At 42.9% G+C, this 22,933-nt stretch overlaps 3 protein-coding genes across 5 annotated transcripts; 2 read left to right on the forward strand and 1 right to left on the reverse strand.

Moving 5' to 3' along the window:
* Window positions 1-472: 472 nt before the first annotated feature.
* capn3b (calpain 3b) lies at window positions 473-13,468 on the forward strand. 2 transcript variants are annotated; one of them, XM_077017752.1, is made up of 21 exons: window positions 473-1,050; window positions 2,394-2,463; window positions 4,542-4,660; window positions 4,765-4,898; window positions 5,025-5,193; window positions 5,455-5,538; window positions 5,828-5,991; window positions 6,234-6,394; window positions 6,575-6,747; window positions 7,220-7,231; window positions 7,581-7,789; window positions 7,979-8,015; window positions 8,186-8,212; window positions 11,114-11,191; window positions 11,284-11,341; window positions 11,439-11,503; window positions 11,596-11,664; window positions 11,821-11,899; window positions 11,994-12,110; window positions 12,448-12,506; window positions 12,591-13,468. In XM_077017752.1, exons 1-21 carry the CDS (start codon window positions 715-717, stop codon window positions 12,615-12,617), a joined length of 2,247 nt encoding a protein of 748 aa, XP_076873867.1. In that variant the 5' UTR covers window positions 473-714; the 3' UTR covers window positions 12,618-13,468. The 2 variants fall into 2 exon arrangements, with proteins under 2 accessions (XP_076873867.1, XP_076873868.1); XM_077017753.1 differs by lacking the exons at window positions 473-1,050; window positions 2,394-2,463; window positions 4,542-4,660; ... (8 more) ...; window positions 7,979-8,015; window positions 8,186-8,212 and adding an exon at window positions 9,982-10,048.
* znf106b (zinc finger protein 106b) lies at window positions 13,465-21,208 on the reverse strand. 2 transcript variants are annotated; one of them, XM_077017755.1, is made up of 10 exons: window positions 21,062-21,208; window positions 19,801-19,911; window positions 18,724-18,785; window positions 17,290-17,438; window positions 16,178-17,120; window positions 15,695-16,046; window positions 15,383-15,416; window positions 15,053-15,201; window positions 14,930-14,980; window positions 13,465-14,750 (listed from the first exon to the last, which is right to left on the reverse strand). In XM_077017755.1, the coding sequence occupies exons 2-9, from the start codon at window positions 19,861-19,863 to the stop codon at window positions 14,951-14,953; spliced, it is 1,782 nt and encodes a 593-aa protein (XP_076873870.1). In that variant the 5' UTR covers window positions 19,864-19,911; window positions 21,062-21,208; the 3' UTR covers window positions 13,465-14,750; window positions 14,930-14,950. The 2 variants fall into 2 exon arrangements, with proteins under 2 accessions (XP_076873870.1, XP_076873869.1); XM_077017754.1 differs by having other exon boundaries at window positions 13,466-14,750; window positions 14,930-14,990.
* churc1 (churchill domain containing 1) lies at window positions 20,761-22,933 on the forward strand. Its single transcript, XM_077017758.1, has 4 exons — window positions 20,761-20,920; window positions 21,553-21,688; window positions 21,795-21,865; window positions 22,058-22,933. Exons 1-4 carry the CDS (start codon window positions 20,882-20,884, stop codon window positions 22,148-22,150), a joined length of 339 nt encoding a protein of 112 aa, XP_076873873.1. The 5' UTR covers window positions 20,761-20,881; the 3' UTR covers window positions 22,151-22,933.

Below are 22,933 nucleotides of genomic sequence, written 5' to 3' on the forward strand. Positions count from 1 at the left end.
CATTTTTACACTCTGTGCATTGTGATTCTGCACATTCTGTAATTCTGTGCGTTGGTTAACATCTGAAAAGATCTGGCTCTTTACAGCACTGCAAAATCACTGGTGCAAGAAAGGTTTGCACCATTGTACATTCCACAGTGACAATATTTGATATATACTTGTGATTTGGTGTGGACAGAGACATAAGGTCTTGCTTTGGTGCTGGAGGTCTTGTTTGAGTTCTAGCCTTGTCTTTTGGAATGCTGATGAGATGGAAGACATTTCGTCCATGGAAGGCAAAACATTATAACTGTGTACTTTTTATTATTTGATATCGTACTCGGTTATGTGACTCAAGAGAATTAAAGGTTTCAAGTCTTGCTTCCATTGGCCAAACAAGGGAGAGAAGGAGACTCACATGTGCTACCAAGAGAGTCCTATTAATAGATCAACTACAAGGATGCCATGTGCTGTGCTGTAATGTGTGTGTGTGTGTGTGTGTGTGTGTGTGAGAGTGTGTGTGCGAGTGTGGCATGAGATGTAAGCCAAAGTGTTTATGTGTGCATGCATTTCTCTCGTGGGGTGTACGGTGATGGCAGGGGGTGTAACTCCAAGAATATAAAGCAACTCAAGACCAGGCCTGGGGAAAGCGTGAGAGAAAACACTCGAGACAACTCTGTCTCCTTCTTCTATGCTTAACCGTGACGTTAGTTGCGTGCAGCTGACCTCTTTATCATGTCGACGCCCACAATGAACACAAAAAAAACCAAAGAGAGTAAGAAGGACGAAGCTGACGAGGAGGTTCCAGAGAGAAGCGCCTCGGTCACTGAAGCGGCTCCTGGGGCCAGCCCAGACGCCAGTCTGTTCGAGGCCCCAGGAAACATTTATTCTGCCATCTTAAGCCGCAACGAAGCTGTCAAAGATGAAAAGAGACTGAAGGAATTCCTGGAGCTCAGGGATAAATATGTGCGCAAGAAGGTGTTGTTTAAAGACCCTTTGTTTCCTGCTGAGGATTCATCTCTTTATTACAATCAGAAGTTTCCCCTTAATTTGGTGTGGAAGCGGCCGTCAGTAAGTAAACTCCCTCTGCAGGTGGCTGTGGCTTTGCCTGTATGATTTAAGACCAGTTGCATTTAATTTTAGCTGGAGTGTTTGGAAGGCAGACTGTACGCCCAGTCAAGGGAGAGCAGCTTTCTCAGTGCCATACTTTACCACACTGGTCAGTCCCGATAACAAGTGAAATCCCACTCTCCTCCAGTTACTATATAAACGAGACAAAATGCTAAACAAACAAGAGGGATGCGAGTGAAGACATCCTGTGTGTGTAGGCTGCATTAGAGAAGGTGGGAGTGATCCAGCCGCATGTTTGCGAGGACATAATTGCAGATTAGCAGGATCTAGAGTGTCAGGCAGCTGACTCCCCACCCCAGACCCAGAATCGCAGCACTGCCGGGCCTGGCCGGGCCTCCCAGAGCCCATATAGGCTTTGTCTGGCAGTCCTTAGTGTTCCAGACCCAGTAATTGTTCACTGTGATTGGCCATTGCTATCATCTATCATAACCTTTCCTTGTATTATTTGAAATGTATGCATAATGGGCATAAGACATTTAATTTCATAAGCTTCATGATGTCTCTCTAGGGACTCAAGTCACTGAATATTTGAGTTAGTATTCCAAACGTGCATTGCATTTGGCTGAGGTGTTCCCTACTGAGTTTTTGTGTTTCAGCTCATTGTCTTTAATATTCAGTAGTAGTTGAATTCACACTGACTGACAGGTGGTTTGTAAGTTTAGTGGCAAAGCTGGCACGGTGGCATCAGCGGTGGCTTTGTCGATTATGACCCGCCCGATTATGAGCTTCTACACTTCATGGGATCAATCCATCAATGTCGTGAAGGCGTTTATCGACTGACAGGAACCAGCTCTCAAGAAAGGACCTATAGCCTACAGAGTGCAATGTATGAGGCACATAAAATGCCATAACTCACCAATGTGGTCATCATTTGAGTGTAACCATATGAAGTGTATGCTTAGAAAACTGTTAGAAAGGTCTAGGAGTTTATTATATAAGCATAGCAGTTTCTAACGGGAGCTGAGCACTATTTATTTGTCTGTTAAAAGCATTTTGCTTGTCTGAATGATTGGCTGCATTTTGCTGAAAATGGACGAAGCAAACACATTTTGCTTTCGACTTTGTTTTCTGACCAGTTTCAGAACTGGTTCTGGTTGCACATAGTTTGCATCAAAACCTTCTTTGTCTTCCATAAGCTTCACACATTCTCACCAGAGATCCTTGATTAGGAAAACACTGCTAAACCCCTCCAGATCACCTGCTTAATGGATGTTGGGACACATAGCTCTGTGCAGGTACGGCCTAGACCAGCATGCTGATATATGCTTCTGTTTCCCTTCCAGGAAATTTGTAACAATCCCCAGTTCATTATTGGAGGAGCTAACAGGACTGACATTTGCCAGGGAGACTTGGGTAAGTAATAAATTTAGCTTGCGAGTCACTGTGTCTTCAGATGGGGACATGTTGGCATTGGGCCATGGCCCTCAGGACTTAAAGCAGCACCTAGCCCACACACACCTTGCGCACACACACACACACATCCAAATGCGCACACACTTATGTGGACTTGTCCTTTTACACACATAATTAACTCTTTAGTGTCTGGCGTATGCTACTTCTTCTTCAAGCTCATTCGCTTTCTGTTTATTAATTCTCCTACTGAGTATTTTAGTCCTAGTCTGCTTAATTTTTTCTCAGTTGGTTTTGGTAGGTAAAGAAAAGAGGACATACATATAAGCTCATTGCACACGCTGAATATCCTTTTCTATGGAAGAGACATAAGTAATATTTTATGTGCTTTAAAGCTTAACTGAATAACTGAATCGCAGCACGGTTCTTTGCACTCCCCATTAGCAGTTCTACAGTTAAATTAATTTCTGAGGTAGCTGTCAGCCACATTATGAGCTTGTGCAGTGCTACAGTCTGAATTCAGGGTGGCGTGTCATTGCCACATAGGAAATTATCTTTCATTATTTCATCATTATTATGAGTATGCATACAATTTGTCAGTAAATATGGCACATTTACATGTTTAGGGTTTTAATTGATGTAGCAGGACAGATGACCAGAATCACTTTATTACTTGCAGGGATGTTTCAAAATGTTACAGTGTCACGTTCAGAGGTCAATGTTTATTAGCTCATATTAGAAAAAGACAGTAATTACATAATTATGTGCTGTGTGCTGATGTGTGCTTTGTGCATCTCCCTGCCAAATATGTCTTTTATTCAACACCACTCCATATGAAATTCAATTGCAGCTCACAGTAAACTGGCATGGCTGTAATACATGTGACGCTGTGCAGTGTGTTCTACATTGGTAGCTCAGCACACAGACTATAGCTGAGCAGGTGAGGGGCTTTAGTTGATCTCCTCACAAATTCCACTAGCTCTCACCACGGTCCTGTCCAAACGGAGGGTGTGACGTACATTTTCGGAGCCACTCCATTCAGCTGGACTCCGATTGCCTGCTCAGTTTTGAAAAAGCAGATGAGAGCTGACCCTTGACCGGGACGGCGGGGCTTGGCCACTCTTGTCCAAAGCCCTGAACTTGACCGGCGTGCACAGCTGAAGCCGTACAGTTCTTCCTGAACCCAGGTGGGGTGAGAGAGAAGGGCGCGGAACCCCCCACTGCAGGGTGTCACAAAACCCGGTGTCATGTGGCACGCCGGAGCTATGTGACCAGCTACTACCACCATGGGACCCAGTGACATCACGAGGCAGCACAAGGCAGGAGGTCCCGGCCAAGTGCGTGCGAAAGACGTTGTTGAGGATGGGAGGAGGAGCCTGTAACCTGGTACCCACGCCACCGGCTCGTGGAACGTTTGCTGACGGGCAGGAACCCTCCAGACCCCATTCACACACATTTAAAAGGCATCAGGCAAAAAATAGCTCTTATAACCAACCCCTGACCTGCAGAAATCATCTAAGTCTCAATCAGGGCAACATCAGTGAGACAAGTTATGTTGGGTAGATATTGTGTTTCACATGCCAGCAACATTGGACCACACATGGGCTTTAAATCAGATCTGCTTTCCGCACCCTGTTCAAGGCATTGGAGTCATGCACAGTTGCTGTAGCAAAATCACGTGTATAATATTAAAGGCACCGGTACATTGAACCTGATTCATGGGTAAAAGTAAAGCAGGTTTTTAATCTTCTGCATGCATCAATCGTGCTGCAGTGTTTTCTGAGATCAAAGGAGTGGCCACCTTTCTTTGTCACTCTGTTCTATATGGGGGTCCACTTCAAATGTCACCTATGCCTTTGATGATGTAACATAAACTAGACAGCACTTTGAATTGTGTGTAGGAAAGGTGCCTATATAAATAAAGTTGCCTTGCATTGCCTAGCACCAAATGCACTATATTTTTAGCTGATTTACTTGCACACATGCATTATACTTAAACTGATTTGTGTGTTGTGTTTGTATCAGTGCATAGTGCGTGCTCATCAAATTTCCGATTTCAAATTCCACACGAACTTCTGCAGGAGATTGCTGGCTGCTGGCCGCCATTGCTTGTCTGACTCTGAATGAAACCCTCCTGTACCGAGTCGTTCCTCCGGACCAGAGCTTCAAAGAGAACTATGCAGGCATTTTCCACTTCCAGGTATGAAGGATTCGTGATGCATTTTCCCTACAGCGTTTGACGAATTGTAACTTACAGATGAGCAATTTTTGACCGAATCTCTTCCTGCCTTTTTTTTCTCGCAGTTCTGGCGCTACGGCGAGTGGGTGGACGTCATTGTGGACGATCGACTTCCCACGTGCAACAAGCGCTTGGTGTTCACTCACTCGGTCCATAAGAACGAGTTCTGGAGCGCTCTTCTGGAGAAGGCCTACGCCAAGTGAGTTTAACAGATTTTGGGCCTTATTCTGGGACCGTGCTGGTACATGAAAATATTTACTGTCACATTAGTAGACTTGTCATAGAATGTCTGTGGTGGAGCTAAAGATTTGTTTTGCGGGCCCAGACTGCATGGATCCTACGAAGCTCTGAAGGGAGGAAACACCCTGGAGGCCATGGAGGACTTCACCGGGGGGGTAACGGAGTTCTACGAAATCACAGACGCCCCCAAAGAGATGTACAACATCATGAAGAAGGCCTTGGACAGAGGATCTCTCATGGGCTGCTCTATAGACGTGAGACTTATCCTGTGTGGCGCTCTGTGGTGTTGCCTACTGCACTAAAGCATTTCCAGTTACCATCATGGTTCAAGCATAAGGATTGTTACCATCAATGCTGCGATTGCATCAAGCATTTCACCCTGGCACCGCCACATCAACTTATTAAAAGCCAAAAAGGAAGATTTTCATAGAACATACATTCTGTGTTAAAATCTTTTAGTGTTTTGAGTTTACAGTACAGCTTGTGGGTTTCATTTGTTGGCCTTTGTTTCTTAGGCTTTGGTGCCTAGTGCTAACGAGACCAAAACTGATAGTGGTCTGATGAAAGGCCACGCCTACTCAATCACTGCCGTTGAGCAGGTAAGAGACAATGTACATCATACCTATTGAGGTAAGAGACGATGTACATCATACCTATTGGGCTCTCAGTCCCGGTCTCGGCAAGCCCGGCTTACACATGCGGCCTTTCTGCACATTCACACCTAAATCATGAAAGGTCTACTGATGATCTGAAAAGTTGCATCACATGGGCTCGCGTAGGGAGAACACATGTGGGTACTGTTTGGGTCTTGTGGGTTCCAATAAATGTCCTGTACCATGTGGGCCTGTTCTTTTCACATGGGTAATAGTTGCCTAATTACATTGGCAGGGCAAAGAGCAGGACAGCACAGACACTCGAATCCGCCTGGTGCGTTTGCGGGACCCTTGGGGAAGGACCCCTTCTCCCTCCTGCAGGTCTAACGAATGGACAAAACTTGCGAGCTCTGAGCAGGAAAAGCAGAAACTTGAGCCTGTTGAGGAAGGGGAATTCTGGTTAGTCCTCGGACCCATCATGCAACTGGCTTTGGCCTTTTCGGTTTCTACAGCCCAAACGTGGCACAAACGTTCTTATACTCTAAAACAGACAAAAGCAGGTGTAACACTGTACTTGCATGGCACACCATTTGGGTCAATGACACAACTGTGCGTGTTGTGAAGAAAAACCTGGTCTAAATAAAAATGCCGTTGTGTCCATTGAACCTTCTGCTGCTGGTGTCTCCTCGCTCCTCCATCAGGATGTGCTTCGAGGAGTTCCAGAACACCTTCACCAAGCTGGAGATCTGCAACCTGACCCCAGACGCGCTGCAGGATGACGAGATGCTCAAGTGGACCGTCTCGGTCAACGAGGGCCGCTGGGTCAGGGGCTGCTCCGCCGGCGGCTGCCGCAACTTCCCCGGTGGGCCAACGTGACACCATCCCACCAACAACACCAACAAGTTCACAACAAGCTACACTATAATATATATAACACGAGTAATAGTACTATCGATAACAGAACCGTGTGTAAGTCGAGTCACTCGGAGGAAGAGGCCACTCTGGGCTACTCTGACACTCTCTCTGCCCCGTCCCGCCCCAGACACGTTCTGGACGAATCCCCAGTACCGGCTGCACCTCACCGAGGAAGACGACGACGAGCCGGAGGAAGGAGAGAAGGGCTGCACGGTGGTGGTGGCCCTCATGCAGAAGGGCAGGAGGAGGGAGAGGAGCTCCGGGGCCGTGCTGCACACCATCGGCTTCGCCATCTACGAGGTGCGGCTGCCCTTCCTCACGCGCATGAAAACATTAGCATTAGCATGTCTCAAATGCGTGAGTTTGTAAACATTGTTTTGAGGTGTTTCAAATATTGCTACTTATTTTCTATAGTGTACACAAACATATCTTGATGTACATGTTTTGTAACATGTTAATATGAAGTACCACATAGACTATGCTAAGAAGCTTTTAAAGTTTTACTGTATTATAATTTTAAATGCACATGCTAGTGATATACCACAGTGTTTCTACAGAACATTTGCACATTCTTAGTAATATCTCATTCTGAAATGTGGTTGTGATTTAATGCCTACTACAGATCTATTATTTAGCTTAAGTGGATTTAGCATGAGTAACATATGAATTCCATGTGCCCAATGAATGTTGTACCAGTCAAACCATTAAACAGTTAAATAGTGGGCCACTGTAACTGATATTTTGTCCTGTTTTTACTCAATCAATATTTTAGGTTCCAAAGGAGGTATGACTAAAAGAAAGACTGATCCTTTTCTCATGACATCAGAACTAGCGTGAGGCATCTCAGTGGTTGTCTGTTCTCACATACACTCTCTGGTGGGCCTGCTATGAATTAGCCTACTGCTGTTGTAATAGCTATTAGTTACATGTAAGGACATGTGTTGTCAGAATAGCACACAAAAATGTACAACCTCTATCTCCTACAACTTGTTTGTGCAAATTGTGCTAATATAACTCATCTAATAATAAAAAGTAATAAACTACAATGTAATAAATTAGTGAATTTCAAATGAATATTTGTTTTGCATTATGAGTAACAAAAACGACATATTTACAATCTCTATCTCCTGTAGATGCATGGCAACACACAGCATTTGTCCAAAGACTTCTTCCTCTACACGGCATCCAAAGCCCGCTGCAAGAGCTACATCAACATGCGTGAGGTGACGGAGCGCTTCTGTCTGAGCCCTGGAGAATACGTCATCGTCCCATCCACCTTCGAGCCCCACAAAGAGTCCGACTACATTCTCAGAGTCTTCTCCGAGAAGAAGAGCACCTCAGAGTGAGTGGTCTAGTTGGACTCTGAAGGCAAGCGCGGATCTTTCACTGAAATCACTCAAATTGATAAATATGTCAATAGAACTAGTGGCTTTAGTGATGCCCTAGTGATGGTTCTGTGCGGACCCAAAACTTCGGATGGTTAGGCAGGCCGTCCACATGCTGAAGCTTACTGTGGTGTGTTGTCTCTCAGGCTGATGGGTGCAGTTATCGAGGCCGAATCCTGCTTGGTGAGTTATGTCTACAGCAAAGGCAAACAAACGAGTCCTTTGGCTGAAATAATAAATATAAACAGAGGACATTGGAAGCAAATGCACAGTTCATTTCAAATTGTGTTCAAAGTCTAAACTGACTGCTGTCTGTTAGGGGACACTGTTTTAATTCTGCTTCTCTTCAACAGACGGATACGGAGAAGAAGAAACTTAAGGTAATGCATGTTGATAAGTATTCCTCCTTTATCCACGACACGGAAGATTCTGGCTCCTTTCACGGATGTTTATTGCTGGGCTGCAGTAGCACCGACACGTTGACCTAACGCGGTGTCATTACACCAACATTATTGCATCATTGGACTAAAAGGAAATGCACATGGAGGACAGACTATCAGAACATTTTACTTCATTCTTACAGTGAAGAAGAAAAAACAGTAATGAATTAGACCTAAAAGTGAAAAGAAGCTGTTTGGGTTTGGCCAGTGTGTGCTCTACAGATAGTGTGTGATGACATCTGCGTGTGTCAGAAAGGGAGACACAGAAATAGCACATCTGGCTAGGGCTGCATCTATGTGAACAATATAGGAAGGCCTATATTGTGTCTATACATGATTGGGCCTGTATATTACAGACAGAGAGAGATTGAGGGTGCCAGAGACTATGCTTTGTTAATTCACTCCTTGCACACCTTGCACGCCTAACATGACTGCCTGTGTATTCAAAGTATGAATGTAGTCTGCAAAGCCTGGCATTACATGACTGACATGACTGGCATGACTGACATAACTGATATGACTGAAATGACATCACTGGCATGATGAACAAAAGTAATATGACTGATATGACTGACATAACTGGAATGAGTGACATGACTGGCATGACTGTAATGACATGACTGATATGAATGACATGACTTATGTCTGACATGACTGGACTGACATGACTGATATGACTGGACTGAAATGACTGACATGACTGGACTGACATGACTGTTATGACTGGACAGATATGCATACAAACTATACATACATTTAGGTAGAAGTGTGTGTGTGTGTGTGTGTGTGTGTGTGGTAGTGTATGTACTGAAACTATGACAACATATACTAATACATACATACATAAGTATACATAGAAACTATACATACATATAGGTATAAAGGTGTGTGTGTCTGTGTGTTTGTGTGAGAGAGAGAGACAAAAAAGAAGCCAAATATCAGTTTGTATAAGCATGTGTTAGTCACTGAGATATGGGTGGGTATGGCTAGGGAAGTGTCATTGTGAATGCTATAGGAAGGCCTGCTTGTGCCTGTATGTGTGTGTGCCTGGTTAATAGACACAGAGAGATCTAGGTAGCCAGAGCAATGTTTACTTAGGGCACAGAGATGGGAGGGGGAATGTGGGTGAGAGTGTGAGAGAGACTGAGAGTGTGAGTTTCAGCTTGCGTGCGTGTGAGAAGGAGAAGGTGACAGAGGGACTTTACATGCATTCTTATGCATTGTATATAATACTGCACTGTAGAGCCATACGATAACCGATTTAGATGAAACTTGACAAATTTGTTCAGGATGGGATTCTGAATGGGCTTGTGCATTTTGGTCAGAATTGGGTAAAATATGAAAGAGCTTTAAGAATATGAATATTATATGTATCGATGCTGTCCATTAAAAAAATATTTAGCAGGTATAAGTGTCCTCAAATTCAAAATCTTTGGATTGTTTTTTGATTTCACACTCTGTAGAGTATTATAAGACTTTGCTTGACATGATAGTATGAAAATCCTAGGAGGAGTATGAAAAATGATGATTTCAAACTATTATTAACTGTAAATAAACTGTGCATTTTTTAATAGGACATGTAATGGGAAAGTTGTTCGCACTACTGCAAGGAATCAAAAGAGTCCAATTGCATGTTCCCAAGTGGAATTATGTAGGGGATACACTTGCTTTTTTTGCAATAGCGCCCCCCAGTGGCCAATCGACACCCGGCTGGATTATGTCATAGGGGGCGTGCACTTGTCCACACCCAAGAGGTTTCGTGCAGATCGACCAATGGTAAGCCTGTCAAACGCGTGCCGATCACTGATTGGCCGATTACGTCAGCCATTTTGGAAGTATGGCATGTCTGCTTTAGGACCTGGTTTCCAGAGGCCCATAGATGATGTCTGTCAAGTTTCATGTGGATCGGCCAATCTGAGTGCATGGGGCAAATTTTTGCATGTTATAGCGCCCCCTAGCAGGTGAGGTATGGCAACCACTGCGAGCTGCCCCAGACCCTCACACGGAAGCTGTCTGTGAAGTGCCATCTCATTACATGCAAGTTTTCTTAAGTTAGAGTTCCATATGTGCAAAATTTACTATTGAATTTACGCCCCCTCATTTGATTGGCTTATACTGACTAGGTAGTGAAGAAATTAGCATTTTTGTTGGATACATTTTAAAGTTCAGACTCTTCTGAACGTTTTGATACCACATATGTGCACGTATGTGAAAAATCCAGGGACTAGTTCGCGCTCAAAGATGTGTGTGATTTTGCACATTATGCAAATTAACTCGAAATCTAAGTGGGCGGAGCTTAATGGTTGTATATTAATTGTCCTATTGAATTTAGTCAAGGAATGCATAGGAACTGGAATTTTGGTTCTAGGACCTACGGTGTAGGAGATATGGACAAAAAGTCAATATGGTCTGCTATAGCGCCACCATCAGGCCAATTTGGGGTCCCTGTATGGGAATCTGGTCCTTGGAGGTAACTGAACCTTTTTGCCAAGATTGGGTTTTCTAGGCATTACGGTCTAGGCTGCACGATGCATTTTATGTCAAAAAATGGGCAAAAGAATAAGAAAAATAAGAAAAATACCAGCAATTACAATAGGGTTCCCACACTATGTGTGTGTGAACCCTAACAATACAATGCCCCCTAGCTGGAATAAGCACTCCCAAATTGAGACTGGTCAACTGCCGACACGATAAGTCTGAGGCCATAGTTCTTGTGTTTCTGGCATGTTGGCACATCCATGCATCCTTGACATCATTACCACAATTACAGACATCATAGCTACAGTTATCAACATCACAGCCACAATTCGCAACATCTGTCTTATCGTTTTGAACTTTCAGATACCCAGACCTTTTGAGGAGGAGGAGAGTGAGGAGGACAAACATTTCAAGGGCATCTTTCAGCAGATCGCTGGAGATGTGAGGTCCAAAACAACTAGCACATGTCACTTTTGCTAGACAGCAAGTCCTCCTCTAACCTTTACTCCCATAATTGTGACTTGCGCTCTTAGGATTTGCAGATCACTGCCAAAGAGCTGAAAAGCGTCCTCAACAAAGAGCTGACCAAACGTAAAGAAAACTGCTGTCTAGGAATTATTTCTTTGCCTTTTTGCCTAGTTCACATTCCTATTTATTTTATTATGTTTTTGTCTTTTAATCTAATCAGAAAAAGGACTGAAAACAGAAGGCTTTAGTCTGGATAGCTGCAGAAGTATGATAGCACTCATGGATGTATCCTTGACCATAAGTTATTTCTTCTGCATTTGCTAATGGTTGAGCATGAATAATGCAAAGTTTCACCTTGACTTGGCAAACTATGAAAGACGGACGGGACAGGCCGGCTAAACCTGCAAGAGTTCAAGCACCTATGGAACAAAATCAAACAGTGGCGGGTGAACGGACCACTTCTCCTCTCCCCTCAGCATTAAATATGCTATTTTAATAATCACAATGTATAATTTATGTAATAAATAATAATCAGCAAAACATATATACAACCACTCTTCAGAAATTAGCATACGCATGACACGCTTTTATTTTGTGCACAGTCGATCTTCATTCGCTATGACACAGACAAGTCCAACACCATCAGCAGTTTTGAGATGCGCAACGCTGTTGCTGACGCAGGTACGGCTCTTCTTCCAAGCGTCACGTGCGAGTGTCACGTGCGAGTCGTTGTCGTTGTTCGCTCAGAAACGTGCGCTCTCTGGTGTCGACGCAGGTTTTCACCTCAACCCGCAACTCCATGACATCATCGCCATGCGTTACGCCAGCGAGCACTTGTATTTGGATTTCGACAGCTACATCTGCTGTTTAGTGCGGTTGGAGGGCATGTTCAGTAAGTTCACATTTGACACTTGGTCTTGTGTGTATTTGATTTACAAACATTTTTAAAATTAGGTGGCTCACTGTGAAAAAATGTTTATTTTTCACATAAAGAGATTTTACATTTAATATGATAAAGAACAACTCTGGCTTATGCAAATCTAACATATTTATTCCACAGTCTCCTAATGTTTATTGGGATATAACAGTTAATCACTGAAATGGTTAATTACGAGTCTTCTGGATACATCTGAAAATGGATCTTTATATAAGAGTATTCTGGATTCCAATGCAGATAAGACTGACCATTTTTCTAGAAAATTCCAGGAATAACGTATATTCTCTTACAGGGGCATTCAAAGCATTTGACAATGATGGAGACGGCCTTATCAAGCTCAATGTCTTTGAGGTACATTCAATACCAGACGTAACACTTAAAAATATATATATTGCTGCAGACCGCTCTGTAAATGTCTTTTTGCCTTATTTGCAGTGGCTTCAACTGACCTTGTACGCATAGGCAGACAAAATGGCTACATCACCTTTCTATAAAGTATGTGTCAACATTTCCACTTGCGACCTTCGGGACAAGAGCCAGAAATATTGAACACATAAGACTGGATTCGTTTATGTATTTTATACCAAATGGCATTATTGTTGCTCAGAGCTGGAGCCTGGAAAAAACAGACTAGAATGAGACTACTTCCTTTGGGTTTGAGTTGATCTAACAGGTGAAATTATACTTAAACACAGGATAAGATGGTGAAATATCCTATGCCACTCCCATACTCCTCACAAGGCCCTACCGCCCATCTACTCTCCAACAACCATAACCGTGCATGTTATTAACCAACCAACCACTATTAGAACACTGCAACATCTACAAACTGATACTGGCTCGGCAAGGATCCAGAAGCACAGCGTACTATGTTCATGGTCCATTGCTTCAACTGCCAAGTACTCAGATCATCACATCAACCTGGACTGACCTTCAAACAAAGCAACAACGACATCCTAAACATGTTAATGGTGGTATTAGTGTTGTATATGCTAATATCAGATTATGCTGCATTTCCTTTAGGGTTTTCTTCTTTGGGCAATAGTAGTGGCTCCATAGACTTTGCAGTCACTACTGAAACACTACTATTGAAACTAATAAGTGAACTAATTCTACACATAAATAATATTTTTGCTTACAAAAATTAACAAATTTTTTATTTAAAAGGATTAAACAAATGTAATGTTTATCAACAAACAACTTGGTTTAGGTATTTTTACACAATTCTTACAAATAATGTTTTGCAACATTGTATTGTAATATTTGCTAACATCATGTACATGTATGAATAAACCAGAAGAGATGCAACTGTATATTATTTGCTGTGATATTTATTCTTTTTCATGGAAAATACATGTGGCATGTTAATGTCGCAAAAAAACTGCTCCTTTGGGGCAAAATGGGTCACCAAAGAATTAGAAGATGGTACTGTGGTGTTGTACTTAATCAGTGATTTGGGGTTTTTTTTTGTCAGTATTCAGTAGATAACTTTCTAAGAATCAGATGTGCAACCTGGAGACTCCAGCAAAAAAGTCTGATTTTAACTACAAATGAATACATACAAGTTCTGAAACAGAGCAACAGTCTCTGCGCAGACGTGACATATGGTTCATGATGAGATAGAGGCGAACATGGAGACGGGTACCTTGGCCTCCTACCTACTTGTGCTTTGACTTGGAATTTCAGGAGCATATTTTCAAAAAGCTGAACCAAACAGCTTCCTACAGCGATACCACAGACATCAACATCACATGATCATTTTGTTCCATGGTAAGTATAAACTGTGCATAATTAAACATGATCGGTGAGGCATACGTCAAAGCACAGAGTCAGTCCAAAATTAAATTTCACATTCATATTAGCTCATCTTCTTAATCTCAAGAGAGATGACAACATGACTCTGACTAATAAACTAACTGTCTGTGGGCATTTCATTCACTATCTAAACACTATTTAGTTCAAAGTGTCCAGGATACTGTATAAACCTATATGTATAGCGAAGTGATGTGTCATAGCAACCTCTTGTGAGAGCATGTAATTGCTAATCCTGGGTTGTTCTGAAGTTCTCTCTAGTGGCGGTGCAATAATGATATCCAGTAGATCATTATGAGCACTTCTCTGTTGTGATCTCCTCTCCGTCCCTGGCTGGTCAGCTGGGCTGTAAGTGAAACCCCACCCCCATAGAGGAGGCCCTCAAAACTGTATTCATGCGAGCAGTTCTACATCACATGGTCTTGCAACCGTCTTCATTTTGGTCAGTGCTGATTACAGACCTGCGTGTGCCGAGGTAGGTGTCTGTGGTGAGGGGAGGCTGGGTAATGCTACACTTCAACAGTTGTCCCTGTATAACATACATGTGCAGCCTTCTTCAAGAAGCCATGTGCACTCTCGCACCTGTGACAGGCTTCTGTGATGGAGCTGATGTCACTCTGAGGCTCAGCGGACGCCCCTTAAGAGGCGGAGACGGAGGTCTACAACTGGCACAGTGCAGGGGCGGGGTTTACAGGCCACTCCCTCTCCGAGATGATTCAGCAGAATGATTCAGCAGTGATGATGGTTGGTCTGTAGAGGTATGTGGCACCCTCTGGTGGGTCTCTATAATGACACGGTTAGGAGAAAAGCCACTGCAGGGTTTGCAAACATTGGAATCTTTAGATAATAAATACAGAGTTCAAGGATGTTTACACAGGGTAAACTTTGCTTCTTGTGACACAGAGAAGGAAAACCATGTTTAAAATAATCAGGAATACAAGTTCTGCGAAGAGTAGGCTTACTTTGCAACCTGCGCAGGGTCTCTAGGCGTTTCTCTCTGAGGGAGGCGATCTCTGTAACAACCTAATATAAATGTAGCATTTAGCATGTTTAACACAACATTAGCAAGCCACGCTCCTGCCTACCTGCTGTCTGACCACTAGTAGGCGCAGTGCTCCCACGTAAGCAGCACAGAAGGCGGCTTGCGCCTGAAGCAGGCGGCCGTCCGTGTTCTTCAGAGAGCCGCTCAAATGCTTCTCTCTCAGAGACACCGCCAACAATTCACTTACATGTTCTGAAAAAAGTGTACACACAGATATACGCTTCTGTGCAGAACAGTTCATAAAATGCTTTAACAGATGTTAACATCAGTGTACAGGGACAGGGTCCTCTAATTTATATCTGTTTGCCAACTTCCTTCTCAGAGTTCTTTTACTAAAACTGAAAAACGAATTTTAACAGTAAGTTTCACTCACCGTATGTGGGCACTTTCATGTTTGGAGGTGTAATCTGTAAAGGGAAATACATCATTCAACTTTAAAATAATAAGGTCTTATCCCATGTCATTTATTCCAGAGTTTTTGTCATACATGTTTTTTCTCTGGTTTCTTGGCTCCAGATCTTTTGTAGTCATAACTTCTCTGGAACTGCTGTATGGTTTTGTCCAATCTCTCAGCCTTGATGCTAGCTAAACTAACCCGTGTTATTACACCATTTTGTGTCTCCAAAGCTTCATCAAGATTATTTTCTGGTTTCGTTATGAGTGAATCTTGTGTGTTTTCTCTCACTCGGTTTGATGTCTCCACCTCCTTCCCTCCGACATCACTGATGCCTCCACATCTTCTCTGTTCATTTCTCAAGACAGCACTGTCATTTGGCTGCAAAGCATGGTGTGTACTTGGTGTTCCACCATCTTGGTTCTGAGTACCAGGACCTGCGGGGGGTGGAGGGGCGTCTGCTGACTGTGCTCTGCAGGGGTCTTCACCCATGGGGATCATCTGCACTGTCTGGGACTCTGCAGTGTGAGAGCTGGTGAATTCCCACTGGAGCCCTGCAGCTAAGGTAAGGTCTTTTTCCACTGCTTTAACAGCACCTTTCTGTGGCTCAGATGCTAAGGCACTGAGAAGACCGGTCCCAAACCTTCAAATTGATCAGAGATTTGAAACATGTACAACCATAAACTTTGTTTCAATTAGAACTGTTGAATTGGTTACTGCATTGACTGCATTAACTCTGCATTGACTGTTCCATCACATTATTAATGGACTTACCTGGGCTCGACCTTCTCACCTTCTTGATTCCTCTTTGGAGCTTCCTGGCAGATCTTCCCCCAGTTCACCCTCAACTGTGAGCTCTCACTGCTCATGAGCTTCTGTAGGTTGGATTCCTCCATCGTGTTGCTCCGAGAGGCAAGCACATCTCTGGCCAAGGTCAGGTTGGGTTTTCTGACTCCTGCTTTGCTTGCAGATCGGCTCGGCTCGGCTGGCAGAGCCTGCTTGGTCTGCAGAGGTCCTTGGTCTTTTTGTTCAACTTTTTCATTCATCTTCTGCACGTCCATACTGGGTGTTGCCAGCTTCTTCATGGCGATCGAGGCCTTCGTTTCTGGAGATGGTCTTTTCTTGGCCTTAGACATTTTCTTTTTAAAAAAAACTTCAGCTGCTTGGCTTCCTGAAGATGGCCTTTGGCACTTTGCAGACAAACAAAGAGCCACGGGCTGTGCAGGGAGGGTTTTTTCGAATAGTGTTTCGTTGGGGTGGTCATGCTGGCTTTTTTGTAATCTATTGGGGTTTGCAGGTGTGGACTTGGAATCCGCTGCCGAGCTGTTCCTTTTCCCAACACCCTCTACAGCGCACCCATCTGAACCTGCCGAAGAGTCAACAGGATGAGCCGCTTCAGCCAGAGACTTATGGACACCCTGCTCCAACTCAGACGCCCTGGGTTCATCGGTGGAAGGTCTTCCACAAGCTGATATGATTCGTTCATGCTTCAGTGAAACCTGGCTCAGACGCCGTCTCCTCACACGGGAGGAACTTGAAGAACCTGCATCGAATCTATTTTGATCCTTTTTTTGCATCAACGTTCTTGTTTTTGTCTGCTGCCCGGATGCCGATGGGCTCTGGTGCGAGTCGTTCTCCTGCCAAAAGGGAAAGTCGACGCCCCCTTGACAGGGCGGGTTGGTCAGTCCACAGCTCCTGTAAGGAAATGTACTGTTGCCTGTAAAACATGAAATGGCGCACGATCAGCAAAAGTTCTTTGGTCTCAGACTACACAATACACACTCCTGAGTTGATGTTTTTAGGACTTTTTCTCAATTCTTTCTTGTCGTTGTGGAAATTAACTTGACTGCGGGTTGCGGCTCTATCACAAGTTGTCGTCTAGTTACCTTGCAGCCTGTTTCGCAAGTTGGACGGACGTTTGGTAACTGTTCTCCATTTCATATTCATCATCTGCCATTTCTGCTGAAAGGCCTCCTGAGACTCGGGTGTGACCTTCGCACTCATCATTTTCTGCTTCTTTCTTTTCCTTTGCTTTCTAACAATGGAAAGAACACAATACTGTCCAAGTTTACGAAATGTTTGTGGACAACAGACGTAAAAATATCATTTTAAACAATACAAATCCAAAGCCCAACAGTTCTACATTTGAAAAAACCTTTCACTGCACAGACAGTTTTTGTTCATTTTTTTCCCTCTCGGTAAAAGGCACATTAGGAGTTACAAAAATTGAGCACACAAGGGAGAGGGGCGTAATGAGTGACCGGGGAGGCAAATCTGATCACCAGATCCACACATTAACCACAACGCAGGCAATTGAACTGCAGGCGGTACTTTGATGAAGGGCCTAACTACATCAGACACATAGATTATGACAAGTTCAAATCTAACGACATCCACAACAATAGATGCATCGATGGCTTGTCCCATAAAATCACTTGGCTTACAGCAGCATGCACGAGTAGCGATCCATGTTTCATGTTTCTTCAAAGTCAGCATACTATCTGCATGTGGGGCCCGTGTGTTTTCAGTGTGCGTATTAAAGCGTCTCTTCCTTAGAATAACTCAATCGCAAGTGACTAATATATCAGCATAATTTATTCCAAAATTAACAAATTTTAAAACATTTTCCACATGGCTATGTTGCCTTTACTACACGTGGATCTAGTTTACATTATTCATCAAGTTGTTCCCTCTCTTATCTCCATGCTATAGTATCTCGCTCCCACACCTTAAGCTGTGAACATGCCTTAGTTTGTCACCAGCAGGGCTCTGCACTGATCTGTAATATAGACATAGATCTGTAGATCACTTTGGATCAGAGGGAGCAACTGAAATAAAATCTTTTGGATTCCACACGGTTTAGCAGAACTGTCATAATTAATCATTCTAAATAATCCTACTAGCATATAATAATACCATTTTGAGTTGTTTGGCTCTAAAAAACCTCCACCATCATTATCTGCTGGCTACATAATGTATAAAGACGTTCTTTAAATTAAGCCTCTCTTGCCATCTCAAATGGCATTGACATCAGCATCATTATAATCCACTGTAATCCCATGTCTGTCCTAAAGGTAATCCAGGTTAATAAAGTGCCCAGTGGTGGAAATGTGTCTCACCTACAGCTCGAGCCCAAGTACCCACACCCCACACGAGTATATCTTACCGTGTGTTTTCTATGTAGATACTGAATTTCTCTTTTCTACATTCCACATATGGTGGTAATATTTTTCTTTATTTGTGATGTTCTATATTATGACAAAATAATGAACGTAAGAGAGATATACACCACAGGAGGGTGCCTGATGCTGCAAACCTACCCGCCTTTAAGTCTCTCCATCACTTCATGGTGAAAATGACTATCCATGTGCTTATTCATCTGCTGCTCAGAAGGAAAAGAAAATGAATGGAAACGTTTAGGTTACCAGACTGAACCGGGGAGATTTGTATATTTTTACAATGTATATCCTTTTAACTTCCAATATTTTTGATCTGATATCTTTCCCAGAGCTACAGTGGTACAAGAAATGGAGAGGGAGACAGGAGGACAAGTTAGAAATGGAGAGGGAGACAGGAGGACCCGGTCAGAAATGGAGAGGGAGACAGGAGGACCCGGTCAGAAATGGAGAGGGAGACAGGAGGACCCGGTCAGAAATGGAGAGGGAGACAGGAGGACCCGGTCAGAAATGGAGAGGGAGACAGGAGGACCCGGTCAGAAATTGAGAGGGAGACAGGAGGACCCGGTCAGAAATGGAGAGGGAGACAGGAGGACCCGGTCAGAAATGGAGAGGGAGACAGGAGGACCCGGTCAGAAATGGAGAGGGAGACAGGAGGACCCGGTCAGAAATGGAGAGGGAGACAGGAGGACCCGGTCAGAAATGGAGAGGGAGACAGGAGGACCCGGTCAGAAATGGAGAGGGAGACAGGAGGACCCGGTCAGAAATGGAGAGGGAGACAGGAGGACCCGGTCAGAAATGGAGAGGGAGACAGGAGGACCCGGTCAGAAATGGAGAGGGAGACAGGAGGACCCGGTCAGAAATGGAGAGGGAGACAGGAGGACCCGGTCAGAAATGGAGAGGGAGACAGGAGGACAAGTTAGAAATGTGGAGGGAAGAGCTTCTCAAAGGATAAACCACAAATAACGAAGCTAGGAAACATTTAGTTAAAAAAAATGTCACAGATGAGCCATCACTTAGAGTAAATTCAATTTTACAATTTTGTGAGTGCTTAACACACATAATAATAAAAAAATTAGTGTTTAACCCACCTCTCTCTTTTGAGTGCTTAACCCACCTCTCTCTTTTGAGTGCTTAACCCACCTCTCTCTTTTGAGTGCTCAACCCACCTCTCTCTTTTGAGTGCTCAACCCACCTCTCTCTTTTGAGTGTTTAACTCACCACTCTCTCGAATGGATGAAAGCAGATGTGACATTTCTGCATGTTCTTCTTTTTGCATTTCATGTTTCAGTGTTGAGTTTGACCTCTTCCTCAAAACATGGACACATTACCCTTAAAAACATGTATTGAAAGCTCATGTCTTCACACAACTTTAACAAAAGTTTCAAATGTGTATACACAATACATGAATCACATTAACAGATCAGTTACTGCAAATTCCAGAGCTGGTGTTTCCTGGAGAAAAGGATAGAAAAGTGCACAAATATAGTGATAATTTACATTAAATTACACTCCATTTACACTACAATGGCTGTTGTAGATGGATCTAGCTAACCAACATCCCTGATCACATATGGCTGGTTGCACAGGGGACACTTTATGTGAAGATGAATTCATTCTATGCTGATGGTGTAGTCTATAGCATATAAAGTACACCGTCAGTGGGGCTGTGAACAGCCTTAGACTCCAAGGCCAATGTTTACATCTAAAGAGATCTTGTTTTAAAAGTGAGCTTGGAAGGAGACGGGATTGGCACACCAGACCTCACTGTCGATCCCTCTGGAGGGGTCAGTTTAGTGAAACAATAATAAAGACAGGTGCCAACCTGATGACCCTTGTGAAGAGCTTGTAAAGTTGTGAGGTTTAGGTTTCTTTTATGAAAACAAAGAGCCTATGTGAGTATCTTAACATTATCTTGTGAAAAATTAAAATTATGTGCTGAAGTTACCTCCACATTCATTCAGGTTCACTGTCAACCATAATATATACCATAATATATATTGTAATTTACCCTCAGACCAGCATAAACAAACGTTTCTGTTAATTATCAGCAAAGTTGCAGACATTATGCTCACCTAGTGTATTATTTAATATGTTTAAGGACATCATCCAATGTGTCTTTGATAATGTATTTCATCGAAAGTATTTGTTCTAACCACTTGGTGGCGCTAAAACTTGCAAGATCAACTAATTCTGAGCAAAGAAGAAGAAGAGGAGCATCCGGAAGAGGCTCGAACGAAACAACATCCAGCTACTTTATATCTGTATTGTTCTTTAGTCTTTTTTAGTGTCTTAACTCACAATGTGCGCCGGTTGTGTGCAGAAAGAATACCCTGACAGGGTAGGTTAATAATACTTCCCGACTGGCGATAGGTCCGACCTTTCTAATACCATAATTTAATTAAATGGTTTCCTGCAGTAACTTATTTGTGTTGTTATATAGCCCAGCCACCATTTACTTGCTATGTTTGGACATACTTACATGTAAATGAGGCTTCAGTCAGATATATATATATATATATATATATATATATTATACTACCATACGACTCGTGCTCCGTTAGGCGTGAGCGATACGAATGTTTTACGGTTGTGTGGTTCTTTGTGTTCGCCCTGAAATATATGTATGTGAATTATGGCTTTAAAAGTAAATGTTTGGCCAAGCGTGAGTTCAGCTGTTGATTAGGGCGCAATCGACCAGTCACGTGCATCATTAACCAGTGGGCTCGTTATCACGTGACTATGCTGCACGTGAGCGCGAGTGACGCTATATTTACTTTAAGTGGCCTTATAATAATAGATGTTGCTATATTTATGGATTAATGTTACTTAATTATTTATGGATTAATGTTAAGTACATTTATCTCTAAATCACTAGTTTTGTAATTCTGGCCCACCTATGGATTTGGCTTTCTGAGCAGTTTGTGTTTGTAAATCTTTTCCAGCTCTATAATCTAATTTTATTGTTTACAGGGAAACACCTGTCTAGATGATGGATCATATCTAATGAACTTCCTGGCCTGTGCCAACTGTCAGCAACGAGATTTTGTGCTCATCAGCAACAAAACCATGGTGGATGAAGATGAGGAGGAGATCGTCACTTATCTCCGTAAGTTATTTTAGTAAAAATAAATGAGAATGGATAAACCTTGAAATCATACAGGATATCTCTGGGTGGAAAAAAAGATCTCAAGTCACATTTAACTTTCCCACAGACAAGTGCAAGAACTGTGATCACGTCATAGCCCGACATGGATACACCTTTTCTGTGGTGGATGATTATCAGGTAATGGCCTTGCTGAGACTACTGTCACCACACAGATTTTCCTTTAAAAGGACAATCATGAGCACACGGGTTAAAACACATTGCCGTCAGATATTATACGAAAAGAAAACCAAGGAGCAAACAGCGCATTGCACCTTTATTTATTCACAGTTTAGGCTTGCACTAAATGCTTTGTCATCTGATCTGTCCCAGGAATACACGATGTTGTGTATGCTGTGTGGGAAGGCAGAGGATTCCATCAGTGTGATGCCAGACGACCCAAGACAGTCTGCCCCCCTCTTCTAGAGTGGCGTGGATTAGTAGAAACGGGGAGAGAAAGAGAGAAACGGGGAATCCCTCTAGAGCAGATTAGGCCATGTCTGTTCTGGAGTACCAGCGTATGTTCGGGGTTTTCGTTCGTGCTTAGCACCAGAGAATATTAGACTAATTGTAAGCCTCTTAGAAACAAGCGTTTGTAAATATGCTGATCCTGGAGAACATATCCTAAAGCGCATTGTCCACTGGTATTATTACACTCGTATGAGAATGAACAGGTACCTGCATGTTTTACATGAAGGCTCGTAGAGTTTTTGATGTGCTGATCTGTTCCACAAATAGAGCCTGACAGCCTAACTTAGTATTTCTGAATTCATTCCGACGATTTATCCATTATGAACCTCATTAGTAAGGACAGTACTCAACTAGATCAGGGTGTTTAAGCAGTGTGCAACCTTAATCTGTAGTATTTCCTAATTGCAGAAGGGATTAGCAAAGAACAAAACTGTAAGGTTACTGAAAAAGTGTAAACGTAGGCTCATATTGACAGTGTTTTAGAGTGCATATTGCATTCCACTCTTTCACTATTTCTGCTTGTACAGATACCCATTTATGGTAAAAGTACTGTACTTTTATTAAACTGTATTTCTAAAGTTTATTAAACGGGGAAAAGACCATTTTGTATGCTTTGTCGAAATTAATAGCAGAAAATAATTGATGCTCCGTCACTTTACAGCTTAACTTTGTCACTTTATCCATTTCACACGTGGGGACAAAATCATCATTAAAGGAATTTCAAATAATGGTCAACTA

This window comes from Brachyhypopomus gauderio, chromosome 9, assembly GCF_052324685.1.
Source record: "Brachyhypopomus gauderio isolate BG-103 chromosome 9, BGAUD_0.2, whole genome shotgun sequence".
Classification (NCBI taxonomy): Eukaryota; Metazoa; Chordata; class Actinopteri; order Gymnotiformes; family Hypopomidae; genus Brachyhypopomus; species Brachyhypopomus gauderio.